The sequence below is a fragment of the Drosophila innubila genome, assembly GCF_004354385.1.
Source record: "Drosophila innubila isolate TH190305 chromosome 3R unlocalized genomic scaffold, UK_Dinn_1.0 2_E_3R, whole genome shotgun sequence".
Lineage (NCBI taxonomy): Eukaryota > Metazoa > Arthropoda > Insecta > Diptera > Drosophilidae > Drosophila > Drosophila innubila.
The window spans coordinates 16,411,851-16,439,344 of NW_022995380.1; the positions used below are offsets into that span (position 1 = coordinate 16,411,851).

A 27,494-nucleotide genomic window follows, 5' to 3' on the forward strand; every position below is an offset into this window, starting at 1 on the left:
CGCTGTCTGATCTCTCTCTCTCTCTATATCTTTAGCACGCTCTCTTGTTCGCCAGTTCCAAGTCAAGCAAGTCTGGCTTGACTCTCTGACATGCTCTCTCTGTCTGTCTCTCTCTTCTTCTTGGTCTGCTTGTCCAACACCAACACCAACACCAACAACAACAACAACAACAAGAATCGACGACGACTCATTCACACGCCGTTCACATAACTTAAAACGTGCTTTTTACATTACACAGCAGACAGCATCCACAGCATCCACCACAGGCTGAGCAGAGAGAGAGCAAGGGACGCAACTGCTGCTTAATCTTTGCATTCTTGACTGCTGAGACAGCACCAACAAAGGCAACGACAACGACAGCAACAACAACAACAACCACTGTAGTTAACGAAGGTCTGTTGCTGTTGTGCCACTCTCCTCTATGTTGTTGTTTTTGTAATGGTTGCACACAGCCGTCACACACCAAAAGAGTGAGAGCTGAAAAATTTTACGGCATGTTAACTGTCTACGGTATTGAGCTTGAGCTCATAAAGCAAATGCAGGAGAGTGCGACATAACTAAGGGAGTTGCGTGTAAATATATTTACATGTATGTGTGTATGTATGTGCACTTTTACAAAGCCGTAATTAATCATTCGTGCCGGTTCGAGGTCCATTTTCCCCATTTTCTATTTTCTATTTGCCCCTGCACCAAACCAATCAAGCAGACCCGCAGTTTGGTTTTTATTTTATTATTATGAATTGTGTTAATCGTTACATTATTTCGTTTTCGTTTGTTACATCATTGCTTTACAAGCATAAAAAGCGACATTAATAGCCGACATTACGAGTCACCAGCGTCGACGTCGGCAGCGGCAGCGACAGCGACAGCAGTCAACCATCAATCACACGCACAAAACGGAAATAAATATAGGAAACATGCGCACATTTGGAGAAGCAGCAGCAGCAGCAGCAGCCGCAGCAACAGCGCAGCGGCGGCAGCGTCAACAACATTTTATGGAATGAGAAAAATAAAAAGAAATTTAAGAGGGAATGTGAATGTGGCAGGGAGGTGGGATATGTCGGCTATAGCGGCACTGTCTCTATGCAACGGAAGTGCGTCTAATTGAGCAACTGACAGAATGCGCGCGACTGCGGCATGTGCAAGCAACAAAAACAACAACAACAATGCAATCAATACCCCGCCCCTCAGGCGTCGTCTCAAGAAGCGCGAGACAAGAGGAGACAGTTTGACTCGACTCGTCGTTTGCCTCCATCTCTCAATCAAAGTGGCAACCTCTCTGACTGACTGACAGCCAACACGTGCTGCAACTTAACTCGACAACTTACTGGAAATGTTGTGAAAACAATTCACTAGATGGGTATTACGATATAATTAAGCCAAGACTTAAATAAATAACTGTCAGCTATTAATAGAAAGCAAAAACTTAACTGAAAAAAAAAAACACAAAGAGAATTGTGTCGAAGATAAAACGAGATTTATTATTTACAAAACGATATAAGATATATTGATCAAATGTATAGACAATATTTGAAAATCTTCTGCAGTTTCATAGATAAATTATAGTTCTTCAGAGTGAAACTTATTGTTTGGAATATTATGTTAGATGATATTTAAGAAAACATAGAAAATATTTCTTCTTATATCATCTATACGGTATATTCTACTGGATAATAATTTTATAGAAACAATATATAGTAAATACAAAAAACAATATATCAACTATTGTGATTCAGTGTAAAATAATTATTATAGAAAGTAAGAGATCTAAGAAAGGAAATAAAACATATATATTCCTGTTGTATTTTTACTGTTTAATTTATAATCTCCTGCAGAATTATCCTACTGCAAACATAACAAACAAAAATATTGATAAAAATATTCGACTTTAGTTGGAAACTTTTCCAATCATCATATCATATTAGGGGTGCCACAGACATTGAAACCAACCGAAAGTCTCCCAAAAATTAGTTTCTTTTGGCAGGATGTTTTTTCAGACGAAATATCATTTATACAAGTATATTTTTTTTTTGTTGTGAACTACAGTTACCAAAGCAGTTAGATTCTAAGTTTAAATTTCAAACATTAAGTTAAAAATTTCAAAGATAGTTTGGATTACTCTATTTACATGCATAATTTAAATGCATTTATAAACATACATATGCATTCTTGAATATCTGGATTTGTAAATTCCCTTGCATTATCGTAACATATTGTTTATGGTAAGGAATGTGGAGAAACAGGTGCACAATATAGAACGTTTTAGAGTGCTTTTGAGCTAATGGTGAAGTAATCGAGAGTACTAAATACATCTGAGCAATTTTAGTTGCATTAGCAGGCGTTTCCGGGCAATAATGGCAGCCCTGGCAACAACAGTGTTGGCAACGTACGATATCTAAATGTACAATAGCAGTTCCACAAATCGCATGGCATGCCACAAGCCACAAGCCGCATGCCAACAGACGTCTCAAGTGTGCCTCCATCCACAACACACAAGCACTCACACACACTCGCACACAAAAAAAAAAAATACCCAGACGGTGAGTATGCAATTGAGTGACTGACACGGTCACCCCCCAAACTCCCCCTTCTTCACAATCTAACAATCTGTCCCCGCACGTCAGTCGACTGAAGTATGCTGGGGAGATAGAGTGGGGGTATTACTCTAGAAAGTTTCGCTGCTGGAGGAAGAGGAGAAGAACAGTCGTCGCTGCCAAGTTATTATTATTGCAGTTGCAGTTGCATTTGTTGTTGTTGCTCTTGTTGTTGCGACAGACGCGCCATTTGTTACACATTATTTAGCCTGACCGCTTTCCCATTTTCCGGAATTTTCTCAATATTTATTATAGCGCGGAGTGCTTGGGAAACTGGGCCATGCGGAAATACCACTAAAAAAATAGAAAAAGAAACTGTAAAATATTGAGGAACAAACGGAAACATATTCTCCTACTCCCCCATTCGTATCTATTTCCATCTCCTCCGCCAACGCCTATTTAAACTTGCATGCTCACATTTCTCACAATCTAAAGAAATTCCATACAAAATTCCATAATGAGACTTTAGCATCGAATTCAGCTATACCCTGTAGTTTGCACGAAAGTTTCATAGAAGATTTTACCTGTACTTTTAGAATTAATCCCATCAAGAAAGGTTCTTATGTTGTTTACCAGAGAATAAATATTTATAAGATTAATAAAATAACTTATAGAAATTTAAATCGAGTTAATGTAACTACAAATTAATTAAGACTAAATTTTGTAAACCAAGTTTCCTTATGAAAGTGGAGAATTTTCAATGCTTTTCTTACTGTTTTACAATCTTCTAATAATGGATACTTTTAATATATAGGCTGTATTCCCTTCACAAGTACCTCATGTTTACAGGGTATACAAAAAAAAATAAAAGAAATAAAGATTGGAATGTCACACAAATTTGGAGCACGCAAGAAGAGAAGAGAGAAGCTCTTCGACTAGAAGAGAGTGTGGAATGTGGTATGCAAGCAACTTACCTATGGGCCGTTGTTGCTGTTGTTGTTTTCGATGATAATAGTGATGATTATGTTGAGTTGTTGTTGGATAGGCGATCGAGCGAGAGTGGCAGCTTAGCAATTTATCTTATTTGTTACAAAATTAAAACACGTTTCGATACTTTTTTTGGCTTTGCTTCTGCTTCTTCTACTTAATTTTGTTGCACTTTCTTTTGCTTTCTTCTCTCTATCTCTATCTCGCTCCCTGTCCAAGCCGTGGCTCTTCTCGCGAAAGCGTAGATAATAACAAAGTGTCAATTGTAAAACGGTTAAACGCTTAAAATGCAAGAAAGAGAAAGAGCTGCTCAAAGGGCAAAAACAGCAAAAGATAAAGAGAGAAAGGCTTTTATTTCTTCTTAGGAACTCAGAAAATGCACTCGTCGCGACGACCCGTTGGACGATTCGTCTTGTCTTCGTTTCGTTTCTTTTCGTTACGATCCGATCCGATCCGATCTCTGATTCGATTCGCCGAATTTCGTCTCTTGTTCCACCAAACTATTTGACTAGTAATTTTATTTATTTAGGTTATCATCTTTTCTTAATTTGTTTGTTGTTACACTCTTTCTTTCATTTTGCTCTCTCTTACGTTGCATTTGCTTTTTTTCTTCTCTTTGTTTTTGTTGTCAGTTGCTTTTAAAATAATGGTGTTCTTCTCACATTTTACACTTCTCGGGACATTTTTAAAATGATTTTAATGATGCACTTTTAAAAGCTGAAATGAAATAAATTGAAAAAATTAATACAAGTGAATTAAAAAGTAATTAACATGTAGTCTTTATATCTATTGTTTTTTCTTCGTAAATATTGTCGAACTTAGTGTTAAGAGACTCCAAAATCAGTTCATTTAAATCAGCAACTTTAAAAAATGAAGAAAAATATTTATATACACGTACATATTTCAAAGCTGACACGGTAACCAAAGAATCCTAACTTAAAAACATTACAAAAAAATAACGTTAAGCTGGCAAAATACGGTGGCAATAACTTATTACAACACAAGAAAAGACCACACGTTTCTACGGATTTTTTTTTGTAACTTTTAAAGAACAAAAACTCAAAGTATAAAATGTTGTTTTGGCACTTTAAGTCCACGCCTTTAATGTAGAATAAATATGAAAAATAAAGTAAAAAAAAAAAATAATCATAATAATAATAATTGGAGTAGCACTGTTGCTATTGCTGCTGCCACGCCCCCACCAACACCCCAAACAGTCATAAACAAGACCAGACACAACAACGTCTCGGAAAAAATGAGATAGAAGAAGAAGAAGAGGAAGAAAACCTTTATGCAAAAGTCACGTGGGGTATTGAGTGCGGCGTGTGGCACGCGAAGCGCAGTCAAATAAAAAAAATGATAAAAATGGTGTAGTGTAAGGGAAGGAAACTGCTGAAGTATAGCAAATAAATATGTACATATTATTGTTGTTGTTTTGCGGCTTTTAATTGGCAATCGCAGAAGTCGAGCAATGTTTAAAATACCAGTTTTATTTTGCTTGCAATTCGCAGTTTGTCTAAAATTAATTTTGGTCAATACAACAAATAAACAGAACACGAGCACAGACAGACGATAGACATATGGACAAGCAGACAGACAGACGGACAGACAGACAGGCGCATCGAACCGGGAGGCGTTCGCGTTGCGTCGCGACAGCATTAAAAATGTGCTGCAGCAGCAACAGCAAAAGAAACACTCACACTCATAAAGATCACGTTTATGCGGCAAGCATAGCGTGATGTCTCGTTTATACATAAGTTTGCTTATATCTTTTCAGTTTTTATATTAAATTTGAAAACCTTTATCTTAATTTAAATCCTTTTTTTCTTATATAATTTTAAATTAAATGTTAGTATAGGTCAACTTCTCTTAATTAACATTAAATAAATAAATATTAAGATACTACACAGCCAAGCAAACGAAAAACTTAATAGATTTTTTTCTATAATGCTTTGCAAGCCTTATATCATGATAACAGTGAACGCATAAACGTAGTAGCAGTCAGACGCCGCAAAAATACGAGACATGCACAAAACAAAAGCAACAACAGCAAAAACAAAAACAAACACAAACGCAAACAACTGCGACGATTGACGGCGGCAGAAGCAGCAGCAACCCTCGAGATGACGTTGACCCCGAAAAATGACGCGAAACGTAATGTGTGAAACGGCAGGCGAATGTGTATGAAAACAAAGTGAAATCTAATAACAAAATACAGCAAGTGCGAGCGAGAGAGAAACATACACACACATAAACACTACGCAAACAGATAGTAAGATAGAGTGAGAGAGACCAAGAACGAATGTAGAGAGAAAGAGAGACGCACTGTCGGCGTCTGCGTTTTAAGGATAGACGTGTAAAACGCAATGCGTATAAAAACATGCAGACGAAAGGACGACAACAAAACTTGGAACCACAGTTAGGCGGCGGCCAAGAGAAAAAGAGAGAGAGCTCTCTCGCACACAGGTCGACTCGGAGAGTGAAATAAAGACACAAAGCGCATGTGCTCAAAAACAAGACTCTGTCAGTGTGTGTATGTGTGAATGTTGTGATAAGGGCGGAAGCAATGCATGCAACAGCAAAACAATAACAAAAGCAACAACAAAATTCAGCGACAGTAGTGAAAAAAAAACAAGCCGGCAGCTAAATGTATACACTCACACACACATAGACTCAGCCAGACATAAATAAAAAATAAAAAAACACAAGAAAAAAATATTTCACATGAAAGCCGCCAAATTTTGCAATGAGCGGCGCCGCTGTCGCCGTCGACTGCAAAAAGCGCAACGCTTATGAATGAAGACGGCGCACGCCTGTCCTCTGATATTCATGGTTGTGTGTGTATGTGTGTGTGTGAAGAAGAGAGAGAAAGAGAGCGAGAGGGCAAAATGGTGTCGTTGGCCCCTGTCTGGGGCGCTCTGTTGTAAAAATATGGTACAGTGACTACCAAAAAATACTAGCATAGTAGTAAAAAGGCCTAAAGCAGCAAAATGAGTAAAAGGAGACGGAAGGATAAGCGATGCATGCGCTATGCAAGTGATGATGGCTTAGTAGTGGTTGTTGTTGTTGTTGTTGTTATTATTATTGTAGTTGTAGTGGTTGTGTCGATTGTGGTGGTTGTAATAAAAATTTACGAATGCGGTTGTAAGCTAGTAAAATTGTTTGTAATAGAATATAGTATTTTTTATAGTGCGGCGCCTGACTGCGGCCTGGCATCAAAATGTAACAGACCATTGCAAAAATGACTAATGAGAAGCAGGCGGCAAACAGATAATGGCTGAGAGATGGGGTGGGGAAAAGAGGGGAGGGAATGGGAGGGATTGCGCGCAACGGTATTGGGAACGGGAGAATGGGAGGGTCTAGACTCTAGACCAGCGGCAACATCAAAAGAAAAGCCGCCTAATTAAAAAGCCATTAAAAAGTTAAACCCATCGCCTATGCACGCTAATCAAAACATAAAATTTGCACACAACCACAAAGAGAGAAAGAAAGGAGAGCGCCAAAAAAAAAAACAAGGCGAAAATTAATTACCTCACGAAACAAACAAAAAGCAGTGAAATAAAACAAAAGGGAAGCAACAGTCCAAAACAACAACAACAACAAAGCTGCACTCGCGTTGTCAACGTTGCCACGCCGTTGGGAACAGTTGGGAACAGCATGGAATTGTGGCTAAAAATAAACGTTGTGTGCAACAATATTGCAAAAACCAAACAAGGCGACAGACGACAGTCAGTTACATACATACATGCATACAAATATATACACACATATGCAAACATAGAGAGACAGTGAGAAAGACAGACGCACGAGCAAAGCTCTGCCCGCGCCGTTCCTCTGTTCTGTTTGTCCGCCGAGTGCCGACGTCTTATTGTTTGGGGAGGGTTTGGAGCGGCGACGACGACGACGGTTAAAAGGAGCAGCCGCAAAAAATATAGAGTGCCGCGACTGGCGCGTGAAGCACGCAAAACGAAAACGGAGACAACGACTGTGGAGAAGAGGACGCGAAACCAAGCCAAGAAGAAAAGACAACAACGAGCAAACGAAGACGGCGAAGACATCCACTAATCGCTAAATTTACGAGTACAGTTAAAATAAAATCATAAAAATTCCTTTCTCATTGTAGTTGTTGTTGCGAGTCAGTCAAGGTGCATATATATGTAGATGCGTATATGAATAAATAAATAAATACTTATGCATTTATTAGCACAGAACAAGCACTTTTTTTTTATTAATTTTAATTAATTTTTCGGAATATTCTTCAAACATTCGCTTTTTTTAATAATTTATCTTTAGATTTATTTCGTCTTGATTTTGAAACAGTGAAAAGCATTTAAAGTGAAATTCTTGAAAAGGTACTTATTTTTTATTGAATTACTCGTAGGATAAGTTTATTCAAGACTCAAGGTATATGGAAAACTATGGGAAAAATTTAAGAATCTTTAATTCTGTTATAAATTGAAATAAGAGCATTGGGCAATCACTTAAATTGTTGTAAATATGTAGAAAACAACCAGAAAAATAATTTTTGTTTCTTTTTTTCAAAATAAAACATATGAATTTGGGACTGAATTGGGACACTGTGCCGGCTTTTTCCATTTCAATGAAGATGACGGCAGTAGCAACAATAATAATAATAATAACAACAACATGTACATGCATGGGTATATTGGACAACAAGAACAACAACAACAATAAGTTACGATGACAAACGTTGAAGTTAAAGTAAAGTGGCAGCCCAGAAAAACGTATGGCGCGTCGTGTTGGGTTTTTTAATACTCGTTATTATTATTATTATGGGGATGAGAAGAATGCAAACATTGCGAGCTACAATACACAAAGAGAGTGAGAGAGACAGTAAGAGAAAGGGCGCGGGGGCGTCTGCGGTTGAGGAAACTCGACATTGGCTTGCAAATAACGCAATAAAGTGTATGTCAATGCATTCCATATGCTATGTGACCTAAATAAAAAAATTAATGAACGGCTTTTCGATAAAAATAGTAATATATTACTAAAAAAAATATTTATGAATTTAAGGATTTACTTTGACCAAAAAATTTAAAAAAGCTTTTATCTGATATATAACCTATGTATTCTTATTGATAGTAAGCTGAAAAATATATGGAAAACCAAGACATGTAATCTATTGTAAGCTAGATATAATTAAATTAGTTATGATATTTCGATAACAATAGATGTGTTGTCGCCAAAAATAGAATTTATGTTCTAATATTATCATAAAACTGTTTTCAAAAATCAAAACAAATAAATAGAATCCAAATTAGGTCACTCAAAGGTCGTTCCACAAGCGTCAGCATTAAGTGGCGCAGAGGCGCAAAGAGGCAACGATTAGAAAGCTAAATACATTTAAAATTAAACAAAAAAGAAAAAAATGAAACAAAAAAGAAAAACCAACTTATTAACTAACAACAATTTAATGCGAGAACGCGTCAATGCCGTCAGCAAATCCGGCAATTTCAAGCAAATCGTAGATATGCAACGCCAAAATACCCACGCATAATACACACACTACACAAAATAGAACAAAAACAAAAACAACACTGAGCGGGCATTGGGTTTATCTGTTAATGTTTATAAAAAATGCCTATAAATAGCGGCAAACGCCAGCGCCACCGTTAAATAGCCGCCCACCCAGCAGCAATCACAGCAGCAGCAGCGCCTTACACCTACAAGACACACACACACACACACCTTAGTATGTACAGTGGCTCACAGCTTATTTAAACCACTACATTTTTTAGCTTTGTTGTGTTTTAAACAAGATTTTGGTTTACTTCCACGTTTATGTATTAAAAGAAAAAATATTGCTTAAGTTTAAACATTAAATAATCAAACTGCATTTAAATGTTATTTATGCATATGTCCTTCCACTAAAAAGATAAATTAATTCGGGTCAAATAAGCTGAGAGCCACTGTATATTCGTTCACACACACATGCAAACTGCGTACCATAAACTAAATGTGAAGAACAAGAGTTGACCGACTGCAGCAGCAACCAAAGAGAGTTGGAGTTAATGAGCGAGAAAGAGAAAAGTATAGTAGTACTGCAACCACGTGTGTTGTGTATTGCACCAACACAAACCAACACACACACGTACGCACACCGGCAGCGGCGTTCAAAAAAATATATGTGCATACACACATACATACACATGCGAACGTCAATACAAAACGGAATCTATAAAAACAAGAAAAACAAATAACTGCGCAAAGCAGAATGCCGAAAACGAACACGCACACGCACACAAGCAACACACATTTATAAACAGAAAGAACGAACAGAAAACAACAACAAAAACAAACTTGAAGCGATCACATTGTTATAGTTATTGCTATTGCTATTTGAGATTGTAGCAGCACCTTGTCAAAGGATAAATTACAAATAAATTTGAAAACAGTGTCATCAAGTGCAAATCGGACGTCATATGTCATAATTACATACATATGTACATGTGTCTGTATCTATATACATGTGAATTTTGTTATTGTGCTTTTTTATAATAAACAGTTGTTTATTATGTGTATTTTTATTAGTATGTTTTAGTTTTTGCGATATTTTACAAGTGATTCATTCGCATCACACGCTTCAGCTTCGACTTCGCACTTATCAAGAGTCTAAGGTCCAAGTAAATAAACAACACAACCACAATCACAACCCACACGCACACAACAAACTGTCACAGTTATGTTGTCCGAGTTGCCGCCTACGCATAAACACCAACAATCGTAATCACAATTTATTGTGTTCACAATATGATTTCGTAAAAATGGCAACACTGGATACCACACTGCGAAACAGTGTTGGCAGAACAATTTCTTCCTGTCAATTCGGACTTTTAGTTTCTTTTTTTCGATTTTCTAATAAAAAAAAAATTTTCTTTGAATTATTATTTTATTACAGTATTATTGATACTTTATTATGTTTGCTTATGGCTCTCTTAAAAAATGTTAATTGAAAAATTCAACTACAGAGGGCTCAATAGTTTTTAAAAATAAAATAAAACTGTGTTAACTTTGTTCCTTGTGTATTTTGTAGTGATATTTTTGAATTTTACATTATTTTTTTTTTAATTTACGTCAGAATATCTTGCAGTGGGTTAATTGAAAGGAACTTATTATTGTTAAGTCATCATCCATAATTTTGCAAGATGTTAGGATGAACTCTCAAGATTTTATTCAAAAATTATAAAATAATTTTTCTAATGATCACCAATTGTTTTTCAAGTTTTTTTTTTGATGAAATATTAAGTTTGTTGAAATAATGACTTTTTTTTGCATTTAAAAAGTTGGCAGCACTGCTTCGAAGATAGACAGTCAAGTCACTCTGACAGAATGAGAACAAGAGCAAGAGAGTATGTGGAAGAGAGCAAGGTGTGACAGGCGGGCGATGACGTGTTGTTGTTCTTCAGATGCTAAAACGGGGGCGTTGGCGGCACAGGCACGGACAAGGGTACGGCGAGGTACGGGGGTACAAAAGTGCGGGGTACGCACATCTTGTGATCACAGCATTTTTAGTGGGAAGGCGTTTTCTGCTTTTAGCAAGTGTCACAACAATTATAAATACATACATACAATTTGTATACATACTTGTTATATTTTAATCATTGTACCTTATTAATACAATTTAAGAAAAATAATTTCATAACTGTCAACAAAATCGGAGCTTATTCGATGCAATATATAAGTAAATAGTATTATGGCATACAATGATGTAATAAAAAAATGCTAATCTAATACAATAAGTTTATTTGCAAGGTGACACATGTCTGAAACTTGTGTTTCTGTTCTAGATTGTTCTACTATGTATCAATTTTAGTCATACAATGCCGGAACTATAACAACAACGTACATATAAGGATATTTGAGGAGGTCAAAGACCAGATTACTTCTATCTTTCTCTCATTTCCTAGAAAGTAACCATTTAGCATTTTTTTTTTTTTATATTATAAGTAATAGTTTATAATGTTATTCACAATTAGCAAGGAATAAAACATAAATACAATGAGTATTGTTATGATAATGTAAGAAAATACTGAATACCTATTTCAATTTATTTACTAATTTATTTATTCATTTTTTTTAATTGTTATCGCATAATTACAAATTCATTGCTATAATTATATCATTTAATTTGCGTTGAACTACTAATACGCTTTAAATTAAATTCTTTCTAGAATTCAGTTTAATTCCATGTGCAAAAGTTTTTTTAATTAGACATTGCTTTTGTCTTTAAAATGTGTAAATGTTCCCCAAAACAAGTATCAAAACTATTCAAATACAATTTTAGTGTGTATGACTAACATTAATTATACTTATCTACACATACATATACTAACACATATATATATGTGTGTGTGTATGTGTGTGAATTTATGTATGAATTGTACAATTTGAGAGACATATTCAACTCAAAGCCCGCATCTGGCTCTCTTGAGAATATTGAGAACATTGAGTCATTTGAAAAATATGCTATAATACGATTCGGAGGACGTGACCCACACACGCACCTCCCCCACCCTGATACTCTCTGTGGCATGGTTGACCTCAATTTTAATAATAAGAAAACAAAAACAGAAAAAAACAGCAACATACAAGCATTGCTTCCAACACACACACAAACACACGTACTAACATACACACATTTGTCAACAGCAATAATAATAACAACAACAAAGAACAATGAAAGTTGCAAAGCTGTTAGCACCAGCAACAAAAACAACAACAATAGCAACAGCATCGAAAGCGACCAAATTGCGTAATTGATACCATTTTTGGTGTGTGCGTTTTGTGCGCGCCTTCCAAAGAGAACTGTCAACAAAAAGCATAGCACAAAGAAAAATAAAACGCAACAACAACAATCCCATGCGTATATATATGTGTGTGTGTGTTTATATGTGAGCTTTGGAGCTACAAATTTGTATTAGAAAACGCGCCTAAGTTCAAGGCCAAGCAGCCGCAGTTTAGCATAAGCAATAACAATAACAACGACAACAATAACACAATAAGACAACAGCAAACGCAGCAGAAAACAAGGAGAAAAAAAACTGCAAATAGCAGCAACAATAATACAAATACAACAACTAAAATGTGCTTTTACCGTCACAGCGAAAAAGGTCAATGACACCTGCCAGTTTGTCTCGCTTAACCAACACAAACAACACACACAGACACGCACGCACACAAACAGACGAGACACACACACAAACACATGCATGCTCAACTCTCAACTGCTTTGCTCTCTTTTTTTAATTTTCTTGTTGTGCTGCTTGCACACGCGCGCCGTTTAGACATGTGGTCAAAGTATTTATTGTTGTTGTTCTTGCTGTTGTTGTTCTCGCTCTTCGTACTGCTAATTAGTGTGGCCAAATTATGCGCCAAAATTTCCAATGAGTTGCCACCTTGTGTGTGTGTGTGTGTATTAGTGGCCCGTCATACGTCATTAAAAAAATAGCGATCACTTGACGTTGACGTCGCTGTCGACGTAGCATAAACAATTTCCGGTTTTTTGCTTTATACAAAACTTGGCCGGTCCTGTTGTTTTTCAACAATTTTGTTTTTGCGGCAACTTATTTTTGTCACACACACACACACACACACATGCAAGCAAACTTGATTTAAAAATAAATAAATTACACAGAAAGCGAACGCTGAAACACACACACATGCTTAAATACACACACATACAGTCAAGCACACGCATGTTAAAATTTTCGGCAACATTCCGCCGTCTAAAATAATATTATGATTAATACAACGGCATTTTATGGCATTTCTTAATACGTACAAAGTTTTGTACATGAGTATGTATTTTTTTTAACCTTTTTTACCAAAAAATAAACATATATATGTATATGTATATACAATACAATAAAATTAATATAGAAAAACGCACAGCAAGTGGGAGCACTAAATGAGCGAACGAGGAGCGCACAGCGGTATACCAATTACTGCTACGCTTTTTAATTAGTACAACACCCCAAGCCACTATCCCCCACCACCCACCCACACTACACTACTATCAACTACATGCGATTTAGTTATAGTGTCTGTTCATTTGTCTTGTTGTTGTTATAATTATTGTGGTTTTAGCACTTCCTTCGCACTTTTGCTTTTCTTACTGCATTCACAAATCCAATTCCCACTCCCCAAGACAACTGAATACGAGAGTAAGACTGAGTAAAAGAGAGGCAGCATGGGAGAAAGAGCGCAAATAGCATAAAAAAAATAAACACTGAGAAAGGACAGAGCGAGAGAGAGCAAGAGAGATGCCGGAACGACGTTTTTGTTTTGCTATTTTTCTCACATACACGCACACTAGACAGCGCTGCTGCGCTGCTCATTCACAAAACAAGACGACGTCGGCGGCGGCGGCGACAAAGACGAAGCAGAAGATATGATAGATATGGAACAACAACAACAACAGTGCCGCATAAATTTCTGCTGCGTAGTAATTTTTCGAGTATGTTTGTATTTTGTATACATACATATGTACGTGTATATAAATATATATATACATATACGCATATTCAATGTATTTACCTTTTTTTGCATTCTTGTTAACCATTTTTGTTTGTTTATGCTGCACTTTGCACACGAACACATACACGCCCACAACACTACATGAATGCATATGAAAACATTCGTATATATTATTGTTTATATGTATGTATGTAGAACGAGGCCCACTTTTTGTGTATTTTTATTTTGGTATCGATTTCAAAATAAAACGACGCACTTTCCTAGATGCAGGCGTAATTCAATTTTTTTTTTCTTTGCTTTCTTGTTTTATTCGCGGTCTTTCTTTTTGCGCCGCAACTTCACAACATTTTGCTGCTGCTGCTGCTGTCGCTGCTCACTTTGTGTATACAATTTTATTCATTTATTTACCACTTCTAGTGAATTTTATTTTGCACCTCGCGCGCGCACTCACACTCACACTTACTCACAGACACTCGTATGTACCTACATACATTTGTATGTATAAATTTATGTACATGTGTCGGCACACGCACTTGTGATTTCTTGGAATCTACTCACTTAAGCATTTATTTAGTTGACTTTGCTTTTGATTTTTTTCTCTATTATGATTTTAATTTTCTTCAAATATATACACTTCCATGTACGTGTGCATATATTTATTTAATTATTTTGTAAAACGATATTTTTTCGCAGCAACAAACAAACAAGCGTCCGCGACACCGACCACGACGTCTATACGCTTCAAATGTCAGAATACGAATGAGCAACAAAACAAAATTGATGAAATTCAACGAGCGAGAGCGAATGCTCTCTTGAGAGAGCAGTGGCATTGAAAAATGGAGGAGCTATCCCGCTCTGTATATTTTTTACAGTTATAAACTTTATATGATGCCGAGCTTTGTAAATAAATACTATTTTCATTTAGTTTATTATTATTTATTTAAAATTTATATCGACCTAAAATTAAGACTAGAATTATAAAAAGGTTATTCTTAGGTTAAATTTACCAAATAATAAAACATAATTAACGGTGCGCCAATTTAAAAAAAAGCCGCCCCTTCTTGTAGGCAACGATCCATTTGTGGGAGAGATTATCGTCTTTCGTTAGGTGTAATATCGATAAGAAACGATATACATTCGTTAAATTATAAACTTATTTTTTTATGAGTACTAACTGAATATAGAATTTCAGGTACATAATCATTATAATATTAATTGTAAGGACAACCAAAGGGTTAACAAATTAAAACAACATTCTTCGACTTTTGAAAAAAGTGTGTACATACTTTTATACTTTACAATGTTTAAAGTATTCTGTCAGTATTTTTTCAAGTATTATATTTATTAAATACTGAATCATCGACTATGTAAATTTTAGGAACTGCAAATTTTTAAATGCAATAACTTTGCAAAAATGTTATAATTTGATGATATCTAAAAATTCGCAACAAGATAAAATTTAGGAAACATCCCAAGGAGAAAAAAGTTACAAATTTAATTCTGAAAATATATTAAAAAATGCCGAAATTTCAACAAAAATGTTGCAAAAATTTATTAAGTACAATTTAGAAAATGTCAAAAAAAAAAAGGTAGAACATTTTTAAGCTACTAATTTTGACATTTGACTTAAAATGGTACATGTTGCCAGATTGGAAAATTTTGCAGCTTGGCAATCTTTGTCCACACCAGTGCTACCAAGTTTTAAGGGGGAACAATGGCTGCTTCTGGCTGGAAAGCATCTAAATTTGTTTATGTGGGCACTTTTGCACAGTTTTATCAAAACTTAGCTGAAAATGTATTTTAAATTGCAATTTTGAAATTTTTCTAGCAAATGAACTCTGAAAAAAAGCCAGAACTAGCTATTTTATCTGAGACTTAAGGCTGCCACGCTGTTTTTGGGTTCAAGGCTGCCACACTTAATAAATATCTGAATAAAAGTGGCTAGTTTCTTAGCTATTTTGAATCAAAATTTCAGCTATTTCTAAAATGCTTTCCAGCCAGGAACAGCTACTTTTTCTCTCAAAAGTTGGCAACACTGGTCATGAGCACTTACGGTTTGTAGCAGAAAATAACAAAATATTATAATTAAATTTGTTTACTACACATAACAATATCAGCCAACATATTAAAGGAGCGAGAGCGTGTTTCGTATTTGATTTTCGTTTGTGTTCGTATACGCTTTCTACTTAATTTCGTTTATTTTGTAGCCACTTCTCTCATACACGCACGCACACAAACATACATACAAACAAATTGTGTACATTTTTATGTGTAATTTTATAATTTTTTGTTTGTTATGTGTTATGTACCATTATGAAGCACACGAGAAATCACAACCAAGCACAACAACAACCACAACAACACCTGAAGAATTAGCAAACAAACAAAAACAAACTGACAAAACGCAAAAACAACGAAACCCTTTCCACAACAGCTAGAAAAATGGCCAAAATGTACGGAAAGGGTAAGAGTAAGTAATCCAAACAGCAACAAAACACATTGCATTTCACGTTGTTATTATTATTAAAAATACTATTATTTATACATGTACTTGCATACAAACATTTGTTCAAGTAATTGTTTTGACAAACAAATGTAAAAGTTTTATATTGCTTAAAATATATGTACATTAAAGGTGCCACAGAAACCGAAAATCTTCCAAAAATGTATAGAGTTATGTAGTTTTTTTAATTTACTACATTCAAATTTAAAAAATGATTTAACGCTATACACTTCAAACTAAAAGGCAATTGTGTGATTATTTTCTTTGTCAACACAATTACTCGATATAATGTACAATAGTTTAAAATAAAATCCCAATTTTAGTAAAAATATTTGTAATGAGAATATCAATTACTAAACATAAATTAAAAATTTTTACAAATTATTTAGCGGCCATCGAATCGGAGGAGCAACAAAAACGTCGCTGGCAAATTGAACTAGAGTTTGTTCAGTGTCTCTCCAATCCCAATTATCTCAACTGTAAGTTAAGTTCAACACTTAAGATCAGGGACTGTAATCATTATAAGATTGATTATAAAAATAACAATATAATGATTATTTTTAATTTTTATTGATTCACTTAAAATATAATGATTAATTTTTAGTTCAACTTTACTACTCGAAATATTATCAATATTTTTGAGACAAAAAAAAATGATGGTTCCTTAAGTTTATCCTTATGTTGCTCACGAAAAGAAAAAATTCCAATTAAAATTAAAGCAAAATAATGAATATTAACAGTCCCTGCTCGAAATTTAATGTTCGCATCTAACGCTTATCCACATTTGTAGTTCTGGCTCAGCGTGGTTACTTTAAGGATCCATCGTTTATCAACTACCTCAAGTATTTGCAGTACTGGAAGGAGCCCGATTATGCCAAGTATTTGATGTATCCCATGTGCCTATACTTTCTTGATCTACTGCAATACGAGCACTTTCGTCGCGAGATTGTAAATAATCAGTGCTGCAAGTTTATCGATGATCAGGCAATACTTCAATGGCAGCATTATACTCGGAAGCGCATTAAGCTCATCAATTCGGTGCAAGAGAATGCAGCGGCAGCAGCTGTTGCTCAACAACAACAACAGCAGCAGCAACAACAACAACAACAAAATCAACAGGAGCAACAACAAAGCAATGGGGGCGGCATTATAGCGCCAAACGAAGCATCCACGGTTACAGGCACAGAGGCAGCTAATCCGCAACAACAGGCGACTCTACAGAACGGAGACAGCAGCTGCTCAACACAAGCCTCACAACAGCAACATCAGCAACAACAGCAGCAACAACAACAACAATTGACACAGCGTGAACCAACGCAGGCTCAAACTCAGGGTTCTACTGTTTCCCAACAGCAGCAGCAGCAACAACAACAACAACAACAACAACAACAAATCAATGGCCTTGCCACAAGTGGCAACATAAAATTAGAATTAAATTAGCAAACGGCTAAAAGAGCATTAATAAACTAAACTAAGCGAAAGATAAGAGAAACTACAAGACTATGAATTCCATGATTGACAACAAGAATGTAGCTGTATATACGAAAGTGTAACAATTTTGTATAGGAATTTGTATTCAAAATTGAAACTAGATTTACCTCACCAGGAAAATCTTTTGAAATGTTGGTTGATTTTGTCCCAGAGCAGATAAACCTTGCGTCTATTTTGTATAAGTATTAATTTTTTTTTTTAAATGCAATCAAATTTTTTAAATTGCAACTTGTAAAGATAGTTCTTTCCACTCGCTTACCTTTAAAATGTTGGTTGATGTCGTGCCAAATTTAATGAGCAATTTATAATGTAAAACAAAACAAAACTTTACAGACTCTACAGAGGATCTGGAGCAAAAAGGACACTTTTATGGAGTCTATTTGCTGTGCAGTCAGAGTCTGGACGCCCGCTATCATGGCAAGTGCTATGTGGGCTTTACGGTCAATCCAAAACGTCGAATAAAACAACATAATCGTGGCCGTGATTTTGGCGGCGCCAAGAAGACTAGCAAAAAGGGACCCTGGCAAATGGTGATGATTGTCCATGGATTTCCGAATAATATTGCCGCTCTTCAGTTTGAATGGGCGTGGCAACAGCCGACGCTATCGACGCGCTTAAAAATATTTCCAGAACTGAAACGTAAACTGGCAAAAGAGTCGCACTTTGATTACAATTTCCGTATATTGAATCGAATGCTGGGCGTGGGTCCGTGGCATCGATTGCCACTTACTGTGCGCTGGCTGGAGACAGACTATGAGCGTGACTTTGATATCCCACTGCCTTTGCACATGCAAATTGTTAGTGGCAAGGTGGCAATAACAGCCTCGCAACGACATCTCCGTCTAGAAAGTGACAGCTCCAACTCCATCTCTGTCTGGGCTCCGGAGTGTCATCTTTGCATGGAGCGCATTGAGCAGCCGGAACGATCACGTCTTGGCTGTTTAAATGCCACCTGCAAACTGACCTGTCACATGCTCTGCCTGGCCAATTATTTGCTGGGCGATCAGCCTGGTCAGTATATACCCATTAGAGGTGTTTGTCCTCTGTGCGATGCCCAACTCTGCTGGGCATCGTTGCTCCAACGCAAGCGACTTGGAATGGGCGTCCAGGAGCCGCAGGATAACGACGATTGTGATGAGCTGAGCGATGTCCCAGATGTCGATAGCGATGTGGAAACAGTCGAGCCCGATATATGCGAGCTGAGCGATGCATGAATTAAGCAACAACTATATTTTAACTTTATCTTGCAGGTTTATATTATAATATTTTATCAGTATTTATTCAAGATCTTTTCATCTTCAACTTTTGTATTCCTCAGTTACATAAATCACAACAATAGCTTTTTAAGTAATTAAATCGAGTTTTCATTTTCAAGGTGTTTATTATGTTTTAAAATCAGAAAAATCAGTTAAAAAAATTAAAAGACCACACCATACTAATACTTTTAAAGACATTTTTTTTTGCCATGATTTTACAATTATTCATTTTATTTACGAATTTGTATCAAGAATAATAATCAATTTCAAGTAATTTTATTAAGATCCGACTGGAAAAATTCGAATGACATTGTATCATTATTTTACTTATTTACAGGTACGATTTTTTTCCCAATATTGAGCAAAACAATGAATTGAATGATAACTCGAACTTCGTCATTATTTGTTACAGATAAAAAGAACATTTTTCTTATTTTACTTTTCTTTGGCACTGTATAAATGCCCGTCTTTAATTAAACTAAATCATTATATCTTCAGCTTACATATTTATAGTATATTTACCTTAAAGATGCTAAGAATTAGCTTGTAAGATTACGAATTACAATTTTTATTTAACTTATAAATCTAACTTTCCACTTATAAGTCTTCCAGTGACACTAACTGCGTCTTAAAGCTGCGAAGAATTTGCTTGTATGCTCGCAGCTGGTTCATCATTTGCCGTTTCTCTCGCAGATAGTATTCTCTGGTCATTTGGACATATTCTTCGTTTCTCATTTTAAATAAAGATACTTCGGAGGCATCAATTAGTTGCTCAACATCCTCCTCCATGCAGTCATCCGATGAATCTGGGAGGGAAAGAGATGGCGAGTATGCGCGATTGCGAGAAGGCGACACAATGCTTACTCCAACTGTGGAAATATTTAGCTCGGATGCAATGCGTTTATCATGATTGCCAAGAAATTCGCACTGCTTCACTTGATCCATTTCGTTAGATTTACTTGACTCTACTATGATTACATTTTCAACGTTGAGCTGATCATCGTCCAGATCAATATAAAAACTTTGAGCGGTGCTCGATGATGGGGAAGTCTCTTGATTGTGATTAACGTTGTCCACTGCGACTAAATTCTCTGTGCTCTCATATGCATTTGGTACCGCCTCTCCCAAAAGAATCGTGCGATTCTTTGTTATGGATAGGTATTTGGCATCAAAGTGTTTGGAGCACATAAACAATTGCCTGTTGGTAATATTGGGATGTACTTGGCCAAGTAAACGCCACTGCTCTGCTCGTTTCGGATCCTTTGGAAATGAAAATATTGTGACATCACTGTTTTCGATTCGACTGTAGTAGTTATTGCAATCCTTAAAAACACAGATTCGTGTGCTCATTGCTGTAGTGTGGCAAATACTTCTCTAAATAAACTATAATCTGTTGAACGAAAGTGCAGCAATTCTTTGTTTTGGTTTAATAATTTGTTTGTTCTGAAGCCGAGTGTTGCCACTTCAGTAAAAATTTCCGATGTGGCTTGATTATTTTACTTTAAAAAAAACACGTACATTTCCGAAAAAAGGTATTCTGAATTCTGCTATAAAATGATCATCTTTATTTAATCTTGTTTTGAATTAAAATAATTAACTTGTGTAATTACTGATTTTCTTATTATACTACATAAACAAATTCAATTTAAATAGCGCGCCAAGTTTGTTTTCTTCAAAAAGCGATTGTTATGGAATTGTCGATTTGTCTAATTTTTCCCACATTGTGGCAACGCTTTTTGGCCCTTGTCAAGCGTGTTCGTTCGCCAGTGTTGTCATAGCGGTAGACAGAGTGCTTTAAATTTGATTAACTAATAATACAGAAATTATTTGTACGCACATATCATATATTCGACTTTAATTTGCTTCACTTGAATATTTTTCACATTCTTTATTTTGCACTGCGGTTCCGAGTGTGTTAACAACTAGTTTTTAATAACAACATACGCCTACACAGAAATTTGGGATTTTTGGCAACCCGGCGTTGCGTCTGCTATTGTTCTGCTCTTTTTTTAGGCGGCTTCGTCGCGTGAAGACTGTGAAAAGCGTGTGTTTTCTATATCGTGTTAAATATTGTGAAAACTATAAATCGAAATGGCTGCTGATCAGGCACAGTTCCAAAATCTTCTAAATTCCTTATTGTCTATGGACAATGAAGTGCGCAAACAGGCTGAGGTAAGTTATTTTTTGAAAAGGTATTTGTTGGCAAAGTTGAGGGGGGGGACCATGAAATTGGCAAATTTCAAGAGAAGACAACTGCGCAATATTGCATATAATATAAACACAAAATTTGGCCAGCAGCAGCTTATTTATTAATTAAACAGCATTTTATATAAAGATGAATAGAACGATTTTGTGTAAGAAAAGCATGCATGCCCTGAATCATCACCAAGAATTCTATTTCAAACCACACACAAAACGTGTTTTTGCTTTCCTTTTAGCTACGACATTCGCATGTCGTTCGCATGGGTGTGCTACGCTTTCATGTGTGTGTGTAAAGTGGCGCACAAAGCGGAAAGACAAAATTGTACAATTTATATGGAGCTATGGAATATGATAAAATTAATTTTTTCTTTGAATTGTCAGCGCCTTAAAATGATAAACGCACACAGAAGCACGCACAAGTCAAACACGCGTGCAAAACGGAAACAAAGCGCAGATGCAAAAAAATTTATATTTATTACTAATAATGACGCATCATTTGAAATGCAATCTGTTATATCAGTTGTTGTCAGTCTGTCTATCTATATTTTGATGTATGTATGTGTGTGTATATTGAACATTTTTCCCTGTCTGCCCCCTGATAACCCGACGACAGTCACACGCACCACAGCTGTTGACCTTGGCGCCGCCCACGCCACGCGCTGCCTTGTACTGCATTTATTGACAAGACATATGCATGCCTGTCTTTGTGCAAGTACTCATGCATATATATACATGTATGTAGTTCATAGTTCATGTCTAGGGAATAAACAACAAAACACTGAGCAACAAAAAAAATCACTTATCTATTTGAGGAATATATTTTATAGGCATCTAATTATTTAAAACGTTACCTGTTGTCAAGACACTAAATATAAAACTAAATATGCTCAAGTAATTGTTTTGACAAATACAAAGTTGCAAAAAAAAAATAGATCTTAAGTTTTTAATATTATTTTTATTGATTAATTGATACTTCGGCAAAATTAAAAATATCGCTAAAATCAGGCAGCATTTCTTTGACAATTCGATAGAAATTCTTGGAAACGAGCTTTAAGCTAGATTTCAATTTGTAGTTGTCTTAATCTCCACAAATTCATCATAATTAGGTACTTTTCTTATTCGCTTGAATACATTTAAATACATTTATTTCTTATTTATTTTTAATTTTTATCAATCTTAAATTAAAAGTGAAAACACAATTATGACTTGACTGCCAGTAATTGGAAAAGCAAACGATATTGACAAAACCTTAACTTTGAAATTAATATATATCATGAAGATATCAGTTGCATGATAAGAAAAGTTGGAAAAATTCAACAAAGAAATGAATTTCATAAATGTTTATTTGTTATTGAAACGAATGTAATTATTTAATCGTTACCAGGAAACGTACAACAATCTGTCGCGGGAGTTGAAGGTAACACACCTGTTGGGCAACGTTCACAATGGTCAACAATCGGAGGAGGCACGCCAAATGGCCGCCGTCTTGTTGCGTCGTCTATTCACATCCGAGTTTCTGGAGTTCTATAAAGAGGTATATATATTTCATCTACATATTGATTATTATGCAACTCTTATTAAATTAAACGTATTTGTAGCTGCCAGTTGACTCGCAGAATCAGTTGTTGCAACAGATTTTGATGGCCGTGCAACAGGATGTGACACCGCAGTTGCGTCGAAAGATTTGCGAAGTTATTGCCGAAGTGGCACGCAATCTAATCGATGAGGATGGCAACAATCAATGGCCTGATATCTTGCAGTTTCTGTTCCAATGCGCCAATTCACCAACGCCACAACTGCAGGAATCGGCACTGCGCATCTTTACCAGTGTGCCATCGATATTTGGTAACCAGGAGACCCAGTATATGGATCTGATCAAACAGATGCTGGCCAAAAGCATGGACAACATGGGTGATGCTGATGTGCGTGTTCAGGCAGTTCGTGCCATTGGTGCATTCATTTTGTTCCACGACAAGGAGAAGGAGGCTTCGGTATATAAGCACTTTGGGGATTTGCTGCCGCGCATGCTTGTCATTACGGGTGAAACGATCGAAGCCCAGGATGATCAAAGTTTGCTTAAATTGCTCATTGAAATGACTGAGAATTGTCCCAAGTTCTTGCGTCCCCAATTGGAATACATTTTCGAGATGTGCATGAAGGTATTCAGCTCGCAGGACTTTGAGGATAGCTGGCGTCATCTGGTGCTCGAGGTGATGGTCTCATTGTCCGAGAATGCCGCCGCCATGGTCCGCAAGCGTGCCGATAAATATATTGTCGCTTTGATTCCACTCATTTTGCAAATGATGACGGATTTGGATGAGGACGCTGACTGGGCAACGACCGATACCATCAATGAAGATGATCACAGCGATAATAATGTGATTGCCGAATCGTCGCTGGATCGTTTGGCTTGTGGACTGGGTGGTAAAATGGTTCTTCCGCATGTCATGTCAAGTTTGCCAGCAATGCTTAACCATACGGACTGGAAGCATCGTTTTGCCGCTCTAATGGCCATCTCGGCCATTGGCGAGGGTTGTCACAAGCAAATGGAGGTCATCCTCGATCAGGTCATGTCCGGTGTACTTAACTATCTGCGTGATCCCAATCCACGTGTCCGCTATGCCGCTTGCAATGCGATTGGACAAATGTCCACGGACTTTGCGCCCAACTTTGAGAAGAAGTTCCACGAACAGGTGAGATTACCAGACAATATATATACACATATACTTGATGCTAAATACTTTGACAGGTGGTGCCCGGATTGTTGCTACTGCTGGAAGATGAGGCAAATCCGCGTGTGCAGGCGCACGCTGGCGCTGCCTTGGTCAATTTCAGTGAGGATTGCCCCAAGAATATTTTGACACGTTATCTGGACGCAATCATGGCCAAACTGGAAGCCATACTCAACTCCAAGTTCAAGGAACTGGTCGAAAAGGGCAACAAACTGGTCCTGGAGCAGGTGGTCACCACGATTGCCTCGGTGGCAGATACATGTGAGCATGAGTTTGTTGCATACTATGATCGTCTGATGCCTTGCCTCAAATTCATCATACAAAATGCCAACTCGGAGGATTTGCGCATGTTGCGCGGCAAGACCATTGAGTGTGTGAGCCTAATTGGGCTGGCTGTGGGTCGGGATAAGTTCATTGGCGATGCTGGCGAAGTAATGGATATGCTGCTGAAGACCCACACCGAGGGTGATCTGCCCGATGATGATCCGCAGACATCGTATTTGATTACGGCCTGGGCACGCATGTGCAAGATCTTGGGCAAGCAGTTTGAGCAGTATTTGCCATTGGTCATGGGTCCAGTGATGCGCACCGCTGCCATGAAACCGGAGGTGGCACTGCTCGACAACGAAGAGGTCGAGGATATTGAGGGCGATGTCGAATGGTCGTTCATTACGTTGGGCGAACAACAAAACTTTGCCATACGCACCGCTGGCATGGAGGACAAGGCATCCGCTTGTGAAATGCTCGTTTGCTATGCCCGCGAACTGAAGGATGGCTTTGCCGAATACGCCGAGGAGGTGGTCCGTCTAATGGTGCCACTGCTCAAGTTTTACTTCCATGATGGTGTCCGTTCAGCGGCTGCTGAATCATTGCCCTATTTGCTGGACTGTGCCAAGATTAAGGGCCCACAATATTTGGAGGGCATGTGGCTCTACATTTGTCCCGAACTGATCAAGGTGATCAGCACCGAACCTGAACCGGATGTACAGTCCGAGCTGTTGAATTCATTGGCAAAATGCATTGAAACCTTAGGCGCCAATTGCCTCAACGAGGCGGCCATGAAGCAGGTCCTCGAAATTGTCAACAAGTTTGTGTTGGATCATTTTGAGCGTGCCGATAAGCGTTTAGCTGTCCGTGGCGAGGAGGATTACGATGATGGCGTTGAGGAGGAGCTGGCCGAACAGGATGACACCGATATCTATATACTATCCAAGGTGGTGGACATTATTCACGCTCTATTTCTTACCAACAAGGCTCTATTTTTGCCAGCCTTTGAGCAGGTGGCACCACATTTCGTCAAACTTTTGGATCCCAATCGTCCATTTGCCGATCGCCAGTGGGGACTTTGTGTATTCGATGATCTAATCGGTAGGCAGGAGGATTATCTATTTATCTATAAGCAATATTTCTAATAATATGTTTGTGTTTCTATAGAATTCTGTGGTCCCGCTAGTGCACCGTATCAGCAAATCTTTACACCGGCACTTTTGCAGTATGTGGTCGATAAGTCACCAGATGTCCGTCAGGCAGCCACCTATGGCTGTGGAGTTTTGGGTCAGTTTGGTGGGGAACAGTTTGCCCATACATGCGCTCAGTTCATTCCGCTCCTGGTGCAAGTCATCAACGATCCAAAGGCACGCGAGGTGGAGAATATAAATGCAACGGAAAATGCAATTTCAGCATTTTCCAAGATCCTTAAATACAACAAGTCAGCATTGACCAACGTGGATGAGTTGATTGCCGCTTGGTTCACGTGGCTACCCACATCCGAGGATCCCGAAGAAGCCAATCACATCTATGGTTATCTCTGCGATCTGATTGAGGGCAATCATCCAGTCATTTTGGGCGCCAATAATTGTAATCTGCCTCGCATCGTATCAATTATTGCGGACACCTTCTGTAACGAGGTGCTGGAAGCAAAGACACCAACTGGAACCCGCATGCTAACTATTGTCAAGCAGGTTGAATCCAATCCCGATGTAATGCAGGCATGCGCCAGCTCATTGAGCCCCGAACAGCAGCAGGCGCTGCAGGAAGCCTATCGGGAATTAGCCGCATTGACGTCAACCTAAACTGGTGGCCCCATTTTGTCGCCTACATTAACTAGAGCAGCTCCAGCACACACACATATACACACCTCTCCTACCCCCAAGAACACCCGCAACATAAAAGGAAATTCTAGGATTTATATTCCTACTTAATTGTAACAAAACAAAAAATGATACATTGAAGAGCTAAGCTGAAAACTAACAGATAAGCAAAATAAGCTTTTCTCTCGTTATTGACACATTTTATATGTGCAAATTCGCAGAAGCGTTACTAAAAATATATAGTATACATAATTATATATATCAAAATATATATATATATACATATATATACCATACACTTAATTATATACATCATCTATGTATATAGAAGGAAAGTGTATTTGCTATTAGAGAGCATTATTTCTATATATTTATCTATTGTGATTTCAATCGAAAAAACTCGTCTCCCGCTCCCGCAAGGGAATGTCTTTGGAAGGAAACCCAAACAAAAAAAGTCTGCGTCTCGTTAGAACTTGACATGTTGAATTAAAAAACTGTACATGGAAATAACAAATTCCAATAGTTTATCAAAAGTTTTTCATATGTTATATACATACATTTATATTTATACATATATATATGGCCATCTCCTTTCGCCAGCCCATCTCTCAAAAGGATTTGAATGTAGTCCGAAACGAAAGAATTGTGTTAAATAAACATACAACAAAAAAATGTGTATTTTAAATTAATAAAAACGAAAATTTTTAAATTGTGGTTGTTTTATTGTTTTTATGATATGGAATTCTATAAAAAGTATTATCATCCTCCGTGTGTTGGGAATTCGCAACTGAATGGAAATATAATTTTGATAATGGAGAAGATAAAGTTCTAAATTCTTAAATAACTTCAGTGAATGCATTTAAGTATATAACATATTTGGTTTTTTTTTTTGAATCTGATGGGGAATATTTAAAGATTATATTTAAAAAAAACATCTTGGTTTTATTTAGTTCTGTTCTCATTTTATTACAGTTGCTTCTCAGGCTTAAATTAAAAGAATATTGGGACCTATAAAAGTAAAAATTCTTTATTTATATTGACATAACATTTACTTGATCTTATAGGGTAGGAGATGTATCCTTCTGTTTTTATAGTACCCATCTTTGCACATTTTAAAGCAGGAACCAAAAATAATTGTTGATCAATATTTCAACTTAAAAATCATCAATAAGAACAAGTGAAAAAACGAGTAACGAATATTG

General features: G+C 36.9%; 4 protein-coding genes and 1 long non-coding RNA gene across 7 annotated transcripts; 3 read left to right on the plus strand and 2 right to left on the minus strand.

Annotated features, from left to right (window-relative positions):
- Positions 1-3,714: 3,714 nt before the first annotated feature.
- Positions 3,715-14,610, minus strand: LOC117792318. The gene is made up of 2 exons (XR_004618158.1): positions 14,079-14,610; positions 3,715-4,238 (listed from the first exon to the last, which is right to left on the minus strand). It is a non-coding gene; the product is annotated as an uncharacterized LOC117792318 (long non-coding RNA).
- Positions 14,611-16,033: 1,423 nt separating this feature from the next.
- On the plus strand, positions 16,034-18,019 carry LOC117791231 (mediator of RNA polymerase II transcription subunit 31). Of its 3 annotated transcripts, none has more exons than XM_034630929.1 (4): positions 16,034-16,072; positions 16,338-16,488; positions 16,911-17,000; positions 17,312-18,019. In XM_034630929.1, the coding sequence occupies exons 2-4, from the start codon at positions 16,461-16,463 to the stop codon at positions 17,959-17,961; spliced, it is 768 nt and encodes a 255-aa protein (XP_034486820.1). In that variant the 5' UTR covers positions 16,034-16,072; positions 16,338-16,460; the 3' UTR covers positions 17,962-18,019. The 3 variants fall into 3 exon arrangements, with proteins under 3 accessions (XP_034486820.1, XP_034486822.1, XP_034486821.1); XM_034630930.1 differs by having other exon boundaries at positions 16,049-16,185; XM_034630931.1 differs by lacking the exon at positions 16,338-16,488 and having other exon boundaries at positions 16,046-16,072.
- A 326-nt stretch (positions 18,020-18,345) lies between these two features.
- LOC117791233 (structure-specific endonuclease subunit SLX1 homolog) lies at positions 18,346-19,444 on the plus strand. Its single transcript, XM_034630934.1, has one exon. The coding sequence runs from the start codon at positions 18,540-18,542 to the stop codon at positions 19,224-19,226; it is 687 nt and encodes a 228-aa protein (XP_034486825.1). The 5' UTR covers positions 18,346-18,539; the 3' UTR covers positions 19,227-19,444.
- Positions 19,445-19,759: 315 nt separating this feature from the next.
- LOC117791232 lies at positions 19,760-20,748 on the minus strand. Its single transcript, XM_034630933.1, has one exon. It carries the CDS (start codon positions 20,616-20,618, stop codon positions 19,866-19,868), a length of 753 nt encoding a protein of 250 aa, XP_034486824.1. The 5' UTR covers positions 20,619-20,748; the 3' UTR covers positions 19,760-19,865.
- A 498-nt stretch (positions 20,749-21,246) lies between these two features.
- Positions 21,247-26,998, plus strand: LOC117793035 (importin-5). Its single transcript, XM_034633403.1, has 5 exons — positions 21,247-21,440; positions 22,855-23,004; positions 23,069-24,163; positions 24,220-25,570; positions 25,637-26,998. Exons 1-5 carry the CDS (start codon positions 21,360-21,362, stop codon positions 26,272-26,274), a joined length of 3,315 nt encoding a protein of 1,104 aa, XP_034489294.1. The 5' UTR covers positions 21,247-21,359; the 3' UTR covers positions 26,275-26,998.
- Positions 26,999-27,494: the final 496 nt, after the last annotated feature.